Genomic DNA, 10,601 nt, shown 5'->3' on the forward strand with positions numbered 1-10,601 from the left:
CAGCCAACTGGGTAAAATCTGCTGGAAACTATATAAGCTGGCCGACCGTCCACACAGCGCCACGCACCAAGTGTTCGTGGTCTGAACGCCGCGTTCCTGGTCTGTGCACCTCAGCAGCCCCGAAGCACCCCTGGCATTTGACTGGCACCGGCTTGGAGGTGTCAGTCTAACTGATGCAAGTCAAGTCAGCCACAGAGAGGCGGGGGAGAGCGGAAACAGAGCAGGTTGTCTTTCACAATACAACTCACATTAGTGCAGTCGATACATTTGTCACAATACTCTGTCTTCTTGAACCAGCAGGATATTAGAATCCATATAACGCAGCTGTGAATCTACTGCAGTGTTGACTGCTCCTGTAACTTCCCGTTACTCTTTCTCAAACGATCATTGGTGAGCTGTGTTGAGGTCATTATTTAGAAAAAGAAACTGAAATTCAGCTTTTGAAATTTTAAAATCTGTAATGTTTAAATGCATATTGAACTTCACTGATTTAATTAACTTTACGTTTATGTTAATACGACAAGCACATGCCACTTGATTAACAATAAAAACTTATATATGCCCACATATCAGCACAAATCCCTTTGCTTACAAGGGTCATATTAGATCATAAGATCCTTACCATCTTTATTATGGTACTACTGCAAAGCCAACGGCACAGTTTGTGTAAAAGCAGCCCAGAGAGGAAAAAATAATAATCTTAGCAAGGCACTGGGAGTAGGCTCTTCTCTCTTAAATTTAACCAATTGAACAAAAGTGAATCTGAATTTAAAATCAGCAAAGCTACATTAGTTTCTTACAGAGAAATGTAACAGTGATGTGTTACATTTCACTGTGTTACTGTATTACCACCAAAACTGTGGGGGAGTAAAGGTTAGACCAATTGTAATGCACAGCAAAGTTACTGAAAATCACTAAATGTGATGCTGGATGAGGCAACACAGCTCTAATGTTCAACATTTGGAAACAGTGTACAAACCCAAGACTTACTAAAAATGCTGGCCACACATATCGTTTTACCATATCATTTCAAGAGAAGTGATAAAAATGCGCGAATGGATAAGCGGCTGCGGTTGTAGCCTCCCTTCAATTCCTAAGGCTTTTATTTCGAAAGTCTTTACCGGGGATGTCGTTATTATCCTGCCTAATCTGACAGTGGCGAATACAGAGTGATATGGGCAACCTCAGACAGGTGGAGGAGACGTCCTTAAGCAGCTGAACCGCACCGTGGTTGGACTTGGGGACTGGGCTGGGCTGCGGGACGAGCGGCGGTGGACGCTGTGCACGCTCGGTGCGCGGATCCTCCTGCGGCTGCTGGATTCACAATATGATACCAAACCCAAAACATGCGTTGGCTTGGCTGATTCTCCCCATCCTGCGCCTCCTCACACATGCTGGACACTTAAACGTGAACGCGGGGAGGACGAGGGATAGTAGTTGCGATGGATAAATGAGGAATACGCATGGACATTATTTTTCCCCCTGAGAATAATTGTTTATAATAACCATCGCTCGCCTGTTTTGGCAATGGAGAACCAAGCAGCCGAGCCGCAGAACTATGAAGATGTACAGAAAAGCGGGTATCTCCGCAAGCATAAATCAATGCACCGGCGATTTTTCGTGCTGAGGGCGGCCTCGGAGCATGGTCCCGCTCGACTTGAGTACTACGAGAACGAGAAGAAATTCCGCAGTAAATCACCTGTGCCCAAAAAAGTCCTGAACCTGGAGACTTGCTTCAACATAAACAAGCGGGCAGATTCCAAGAACAAGCACATGATAGTGCTTTATACCCGCAGCGAGAGCTTTGCCATCGCTGCAGACAGCGAGGAGGTCCAAAATGAGTGGTACCAAGCAATGCTGGACCTCCAGGGCAACTGTAAGATATGAAAAGTGTGATGTGATTTCTTCTGTCTGTTTCTGCATCAGGCCTATCCTGCCGTAGGCTATTTGTTCTCCATACACTATTTTGGCTCGGCCATCCGGGTGTCTCTCTGCATATCACCGGCTCGAATTATTTGAATATTTTCTTTGATTTTTTTTTTATTTATTTATTTTTTTAGGTTTGTAGGTTTTTGTGTTTTAATTGTACCCATATAGTATGAGCAATGCAGTTTGGAGGGTGATGTATTTTAACCAAGAGGCAGGTGGATCCTATTGAACGGGTTAGACCGACACGCTATGGGCGGCATGTGCTGTGTGTTTGTGCAGCACAATCTCAATAAGCAGTGCTTTAATACAGTCACAACCTGCGGATTATTATCCGTCAGCAAAAACATAATTTGATGCGTTAAACAGCATCCGCCTGTAAGAACACGAGATGATCGCTTCTTGTGACCAAAATGCAGTCCGTTTTCATACGACGGTGTGCTTCTGCATGGCGCAGTGGGCATATAGCAACCATCCAAGGGATGCATCATATAGTAGCAGCCTATCGCGGTGCACTCCGCTGGAGCCCGTGTTTTTGTTTTTCTGCACAGCTCCGACTGCTATTCGCCTAACCTACATTTGCGTTGCGCGGTGCTGCTGCTGGTAGGGAGGAGATGGCATCGTTAGTGCGCTCTGCGCTGGAAATTGTGTTTCTGTTGGTTATCCTCGTGTTTACGTTGTTATCCTTATGCCGGAGCTGAGCACCACCACCACCACCACCCACCCTGCCTGTTCTCCCTTTGCATTTCAGTTATTTGAGACTGATGGGCTTGCCCAGCTCTAATATGTGGTTGTGGAACCCTTAACAGACACACATTAGAGCACAGAAGACCCCCATTTTGTTCAGAGTATGGCTCAGGCACAGTCACAATAAAACAATGTCTGTTTATTTTAATTTTAATGTGCAGCTGATCGTAATTAGGCGAGAGTCTTGCAAAAAAAACAAACAAACAAAAAACAGAGAGAGATAGATTGAAGCACATTAATATATTATGTCTTATAATAATTTCTGTGGAGTTCATTGCTAATATTTTCTCTTTCTCTGGTGGATTGTAGCAAACCAGCAGACTGTTTGTTGTTTACTGAAAATAACACTGATTGTGAGAGGGGGGCTGGGGCGGGAGGGGGGATTCTGCAATTTGTTACTTGATTGGCACTGAGCAGAATTACAATGTCTTGTATCACAGTTGAGCATGATGCTTTTTAGTGGATGCTTTCTATAGCTTTTAAGGCTTAATTAATTATGAGCTGTAGCTTAAAAGTGATGGTGATGAATTGGCTGCAGCACAGCTGTTTGGCAGTATTCTTGCATATGGCAATTTACTTACGATAGAGTAACAAAGCATTACTTATTACTGTCATTTTGGCTTTCGTTAGTATTTCAGCAGGCTATGTTTGAATTAAACCCCTCTTTTTTTCTTGTATGTATGTGTGTAATCATTAAATCCCCTAATTGTTTTATTTATTCTTTACTATTTTTCTAGGTAAAACCCCTGAAGACTATGGAAGCAGTGGAGAGTGTAGCTCTCCATCTCCTGTTCCAACCTTCAAGGAAGTGTGGCAGGTCAAGGTTTGGCCTAAAGGTCTTGGACATGCCAGGAATTTAGTAGGCATCTACCGGCTGTGCCTAACTGACAAGACAGTCAACTTTGTCAAGCTCAACTCTGATGTGGCCTCTGTAGTGTTGCAGCTGATGAATGTCCGAAGATGTGGTCATTCAGAGAATTTTTTCTTCATTGAGGTGGGGCGCTCAGCTATTACTGGCCCCGGAGAGTTTTGGATGCAGGTGGATGACTCCGTGGTGGCTCAGAACATGCACGAGACCCTGCTGGAGGCCATGAAGGCCCTTAGTGAGGAGTTCCGTCAGCGCAGTAAATCTCAGTCTGTGGGAACATCATGTGGAGGTGGTACTGCTTCAAATCCCATCAGTGTCCCGAGCCGTCGTCATCACCCAAATCTGCCACCGAGCCAGGTGGGCTTCTCGAGACGGGCACGCACGGAGACCCCCGGAACAGGAGGCAGCAGCACGAGCACATCACCTACATCGCGCCACGGGTTTCCAAGGGCGCGAACAGCCAGCATCGGAGCCAGGTCGGAGGAGAGTGGAGCAAGTGCCAAAGGGACGTGGGCCAGCTCCAGCCCAAGTCTCAATGGATCCTGCTCAACTACCCCAACTCTGAGACCCAAGCCCACCCGGGCCCCAACCCCTGCTAAGATTACCCTCAGCCTTGCACGTTACACACCTAACCCTGCTCCTTCCCCTGCGCCGAGTCTGTCCTCCAGCTCTGGTCATGGCTCAGAGTGTGGACTAGTGGGGGCAGCGGTGGGAGGCATGACGATCTGCTCCTACCCTCGTGTATCACAAAGAGTTTCTGTTTCAGGTTCACCGAGCGACTATGGATCCTCAGATGAGTACGGCTCCAGTCCCGGCGAGCACTCTCTGCTCCTACCAAGCCTGTCAGGACATCACGTACATGGAGAAGGCTCCTCTAGCTATATCGTCATGGGACAGCGAGAGAGTCTGCTTGGTTCCCATCATCGCTCCAAAGGCAGACGGATACTGCGGCGTTCATCCAGTCGTGAATCAGAGGCAGAACGCAGACTGCTCAGTAAGAGGGCTTCCCTGCCTGTGGCGTCCCACGAGCGGCTGACTCCACATAGAAAAGATGAAGATGATGAGGACGACAAAGAATACGCCATCATGTCGCAGAGCGCTAACACACAGCGAGCTGATTTGCACCATGATTCAGGCAGACTGAGAGTTGGGGGTGGGCAACTTGTAGGGGAGAATAGGAAGAGGTCTGACAAAAGCGGGGAAGAAGTGGACAGAGGCGCAGCTGTGGATAGTGGCTATATGTCAATGTTGCCTGGAGTGACATCTCCTCCTGTTTCACTTTCTCTCTCAATAGGTATTTCTGACTCCGGTACTAAACCCGGGGCAGATGACGAATACATGGCCATGACCCCCAACAACAGCGTGTCCCCCCCTCAGCATATCCGCCAGCCCAGTTCAGAGGGCTACATGGTCATGTCTCCCAATAGCAGCAGCTCCACAGACCTGCATGGACTAGGCATGTGGGATAGCAGGGGCAACATGGAGAGCCGGGCTGCCAGTGACTACATGAACATCTCACCTGTCAGCAGCCGCTCTGCTTGCAGCACACCGCCTTCCCATCCTGAACAGCACCAACTTCAACCAAAAATGTTCAACTCCTACTTCTCACTGCCACGAGCTTATCAACACACTCTCTATACTCGCTTTGAGGATGACTTGAACAAAGGAGAAGGAAAAAAAGATGGCAGTGGGCACGATAGTGCTGGACGGGGAGGAGGAGTTGGATATAGCAAGAGAAACAAAATTGCAATGGGCGCTGCTGGAAGCTGCCAACTTTCCATGTCTTCCTCTTCTTTCTCCTCTAGCTCTGCCAGTAGTGAAAGCCTCGAAGACAAGTCCATATCAGCGGGGAGAGGGTTAAGTTTATTAAGAACCGGAGCAGAATACAAGAGTGCAGGAACAAGCACGAAAGATGGGCGTCACCACCAAAAACGTGCATCGAGCAGTAAGAGTCCAAAGCAACAAAGGCGGGGTCGTCCCCTCAGCGTGTCTTCAGACATTACTAAAGCAAACACGCTGCCCAGGGTTAAAGAGAATCTACCGCCATCAGTGTCTCAGAATGTTGGTGAGTATGTCAGTATTGTCTTCAAGGAAGACAGTAAATATGGCGAAGGACGATGTGCAGGTTCCGAACGTCCTGTGATCCATGGAACGCTCCGACCCGTCAATCAACCGCTCCTCTGCCATGATAATCCTGCTAACCTTCCCCGCAGCTTCTCTGCACCATTGTCCACCTCTGCTGAGTACGTCAGCATGGATTTAGGGAAATCCTCAACACCAGTGACTCATGTTAGATCCACATTCAGCACCCAACAGGGCCCACCAGCTGTTTCCCCCAAGGCCCGACACGAGCACGGCACGTCCTCTCCTCTGGCCGCAGAGGGCAACGTGGGCTACAGAACAAAAATAAAGACAGCAGCAGCGCTGACAGAAGTCCCGCCTCCATTTACGGAGAGCAAAGCCTCAGATCCCAGCACTTCAGCACGACCTGCCATCCACTCTGGTCAACCCTTACCTGTGGAGCAGGAGACAGGTTTGGGCTTTTCCCCAGTCAAGTCCTTCCAGTCTCCGGAGCGGAGCAGCAGACTGGTCCGAGGTGACCAGCAGGGACGCCTAAGCCACTGCCCAGAGACATTTAATTCACCTCCCTCACTACCACGCCACGCATCCTCTTCTACCTCCCTCTTCCCAGAGGGCAGCCAGGCAGTGGGCCATCGGCATGGTTTGGACTGCTCACTGTGGGAGAGCGGGCAGGCTGCTAGTATGTCTGCCACACCTCCACCTCAAGCCTCCACCTCATCTGGAGAACAAGGCCTTAATTATATTGACCTTGACTTGGCCATTAAGGAGAGCCCTCAAGCTGGAGTGGAGCACACCGCTTCTGCCTACAACATGGGAGGAAGCGCTATGGGTAGCAGTGCTGGCTCCAGCCTCAACAGTTACGCCAGTATTGATTTCTATAAATCAGAAGAATTGAGAGCACACCAGAACAGTAGAAAAGATGGTCAAGGTAAGTACTACAAAGCCAGTTCATGTTGAATTATTTACTACTTGTAGAGTGATAAGTTATGATTAGATCTTTAGTGTTAAGAAAATTAAATATATATTCTGCAGATACATTTATAATTCTTTTTATATCATGGCTGGAGATTTCTGTTTTGTCAGTTTTGGCCTCAAGGCTAAACGACTACGTGTGTTTGACACTGCAGTTGTTTCCTTCAATTTAGAGAATAATTCAAATCTGGAAATGATTTTTGATGTGATTTCTGAAAATATCTACTTACTGTCAATCAAATAGTTAAAAACAATCCCGATCATTTAAGCAAAAAAGGCCAAAACTGTATCTCTATTAAGACAATAAATATCGTAACATCAGAATAATATAATCCATTTATGAAAAGATTAGATCAGCCCTAATCTTTGATGTTTAATGAGAGCAAGAAGAATATGTTATTGTTTTTAAATAGGCAAAAACACAAGTTAAAATATGATTCTTGATCATATTTGTCTAGCGAAAACTTTTTCATGTGAGTGCATAATCCACAGACAGAGCTCATGTCTGGGTCTTAGTCACTCTTTCTCCTTTCATCTTTTACTGATGTGTACCTTGGCTTCAAGCTGGTGGGCAGCGCCATATTTCCAGTCTGTGGGTTGTCTGTAGAGTCTCTTATTATCGCAAGTGGGTGTTCAGAGAGCAGAGCCAATTGATTTGTCTGCTGGTAATGAGCCATTTCACATAAATGGAGGTAGAGGGGACAGAACGCAAGCAAGGTGTTTATATTTATGTGTGGGTGTCCTGTTGGCTGTTGCATTTCACATGGCAGCTTCGAGGTTTCCCTCACATTGCTCAGATGACAGTTATTAAACGCTTAGTGACTGAATATGATTTTTGCATGCGCATGTCAAGAACTAAACCGTTAAAGACTGCATGTGAAAAATAAAAAATAAATAAAAAGGTTAATATTAATATTTGTGAGAGGAACAATCACATGCGCGCATTTTATTTATTCAGATAAAGAGCATTTATCCAATGCTATGAAAATGTCTGAACATGTAGCATGTGATCGTTATAAACTGGCAGCCAGTTTGGTTTTCCATTTAAAGGCATGTAAGGAAATTAAACCTCAATTAACCATCAGTTAAAACAATATTGAGTAATAATTAAAACACATGGGCTCTAATCCTAACTGTATGAAAGCTATAGTATGGCAAGCGCACACGGTCTATATAATACACTGTATTCACCTAAAGATTTTAAGAAATTAAGCAAAAGCTGGTCTTCATCAGCTGAATGGTGAAACAGAAATCTAGTGCACAAAGCTGCAAGCATACCTGGGTAGAGACGGCCAGAGTGTTGAGGCGGCAGACAGACATTTGACACTAATGATGCACGGGGCAAGTGGTTAGACTGACTCATAGCTTTTCAAACCGCACTTTCATTTATTTGCGCTCCTTTCCGAGCTTATCTTGATTAAGTATTTGCGGCTGCGCCGCGAGATTATTCTTTAATGAATTTATTTCACGGGATCCTTTTCTGTAGGTCACAAGCGATAAACCCAAGATGTTTGCTTGTCGGTGCCGCTGACTTCATTTTCCTGACAGGATCAGAGTCAGGGCAGTGACTTCTTGTTGCTCAGGTGGATCATAAAGGGAAGAAACATATGAAAATGCCTGGAGCTGATAAAGCTTGACACAGAGACACATAATATTGACATCTGCAACAGCGTGCATGAAACCAATCAGAAAATCCTTTTAGAAAGATATCTAGGGTCATGTGATATTTACCCAACCAGCCATCAGGAGCTCTAGATTAAACAAAAGCAATATGCTTTGGTGAATAGATCACCTAGCATGAGCTGCCTTTCTTTCTCTAACATTTTCTGTGTGGAGACTTAAATCTAATTTACTTTGATTATTCCGTAAATTGTGGTGAGTATATATACTTTAAAAATAAAGCACAATAAGGAGCAATAAAAAGAAAGCTGTGGTATACGATTGAAGCTCACGCCTATCTTTGATTCTTTCCTCCCAGACTGTTGATCTCCATCTTCGTCTTGGATCTCAGAGTGACAGTCCGTCAGGGGACGGGTGGCAGCCCGATCTGTTGCCACAACAGAACTGTACACTGGAGTCTGAACACTGAAACCCTGGAAAACTCATCCCCATCCCGTCTGCTGTTTTCTGTCAACCAAACGTGTGCCAAACACACCACACACACAGACACACACATACACACACACATATACACAACACACAGTCACAGGGTAAAGAAAAAGTTTCGTTTTTTTTTAACCTTGTTTTTAATAATAAAAAAACGAACATCTGATTATCATTTAACTTCATATAGATAAAGGATGACAGTTAGGTGTGTAATGGTGTGAGCTCACAGGTGGCCATTATGACATTCATGGACAGCCTGTTCTTCTTTTTGCCTACTTGATCTATATTATCATGTTACTAACGCTCGTATTTCAAAAACACTTTCAGGGAATCTCAAAAAATGTCCTTATTTGCTTTTAATTGATGTTTGAGCCAGTCTATTGGAATCTTGTGTCTCAAGATTTCAAGTGGCAGCTGCTATAATGAAGCAATCTCAGCTGAGTTTTAATGAGTGTTAATTATTGGATCCTGTGGTTTTTGCCTTTGTATTACTATTTATGCTACACCATCCTTTGTCCATGTAAGTTAAAGGATCATCAAACTGAGAAGGAAAACGCAGTTTGGCAGAGGGCTCATACACGTACACACCCTGCCACTGTAAATGTATTTGATTTATCATACACAGTTGCAAAAAAAAAAGACTTTACACTTATTGATCGCTGGTTTTGTGCTACCGAAGGACTTCAAAATGTGCTTCTTTCTGGGGTGGTGAATGGAATTGGCAACGGATTTGCGCTATAGAGATGAAAACACAGTTTCCTGTCAGTTTTTTGCAGACAATAGGGAAGTGGTTGTGTGAAAATCCCACATAGCTTATGCAATCTTTGTGAAATGCATTAGAGTGTAAAGTCTGTGTTTTTTCACACAGAATTCAGCTTTATCCCCAAAGCTCCACATGTGCACTCACACAGGATATATGTTTATGTAGCCGCATAAACTTAACATGTCCCATCATGCCATGTGGTTCGTTTTCAAAATGTAGCCATTGTTAAAGCCTAGTGAAAGCTCCTCTGTGGTATTTTGGGATATTTAATGGATTTACTTATACACTATGTGGTGTTCAGGGTTTGATAGGAAACTCATGATCCCCTTCATCGTTATTCCCAAACCTAAGTGACAGTTTAATAACCTTCAGTAGCTGCAGCTGGCATAAGAAAAGTAATTTCACTAGACTCATATATGCTGTATTTGTTTTACAGCATAAATCCAGCAGAAGAAGTCACATGAAAGCCTTCGCTGTCATACAGGCATTTTATGAAAGTGATTGATGTCACAATTATACAGAAAAAAACTTACATAGATGCTCAAAAATCAATTCATTAACCATGAATGAGCGAAACACTTGATTAAAATGACCAGATTGACCTAATATTCTTGCTTGTCTGCTTTGGCATAGAAGAAAAAATGGCAGACTTAATTTAAAAACAACAGATATACCAAATTTTGTCCAAATTATGAATAGTCCATTCTAGCTCTTCTTTATGTTTGACTGAGAAGAATCGCTACGTAAGCAGTTATTACACATGAACTGAGCACACGCGACAGCTTTCTAATGAATCTGAGCGCTCAAGTTATCCCCCAATTCCACTTGATAACCGTACATTGGCTGAGACTGACACATGACTGTCAAATTACACGATTCCAATGCCACACAGCCAGTTGAAAATAGTAAGTTAAATCAAAATGTAAGCCATCTTTGTAATTAGTGTATAAAAGAAAACAAAATCAGTAAATATCTTAGGAAAAGAATCAATTTTGGAGTCCCTAACAGTCCCTTCATGTTTTTATGAGGACAGATCATACACAATATTACAAGGCTGTGTGAATAAAAAAACAAAGAATGCAATGATTTGCAATTCTCATAAACCCAAATTTTAACTCACATTAGAATATAGGAAAA

At 44.1% G+C, this 10,601-nt stretch overlaps 1 protein-coding gene across 1 annotated transcript; it reads left to right on the forward strand.

Annotated features, from left to right (window-relative positions):
- The first annotated feature begins 1,171 nt into the window (after nt 1-1,171).
- LOC146565550 (insulin receptor substrate 1-B) lies at nt 1,172-10,385 on the forward strand. The gene is made up of 3 exons (XM_085288755.1): nt 1,172-1,876; nt 3,411-6,551; nt 8,574-10,385. Exons 1-3 carry the CDS (start codon nt 1,528-1,530, stop codon nt 8,579-8,581), a joined length of 3,498 nt encoding a protein of 1,165 aa, XP_085144881.1. The 5' UTR covers nt 1,172-1,527; the 3' UTR covers nt 8,582-10,385.
- The last annotated feature ends 216 nt before the right edge of the window (nt 10,386-10,601 follow it).

The sequence above is a fragment of the Mchenga conophoros genome, linkage group LG10, assembly GCF_057382185.1.
Source record: "Mchenga conophoros isolate Kocher_MC1m ecotype Shallow Benthic linkage group LG10, M_conophoros_male_GT1.1, whole genome shotgun sequence".
In the NCBI taxonomy this organism is placed as follows: domain Eukaryota; kingdom Metazoa; phylum Chordata; class Actinopteri; order Cichliformes; family Cichlidae; genus Mchenga; species Mchenga conophoros.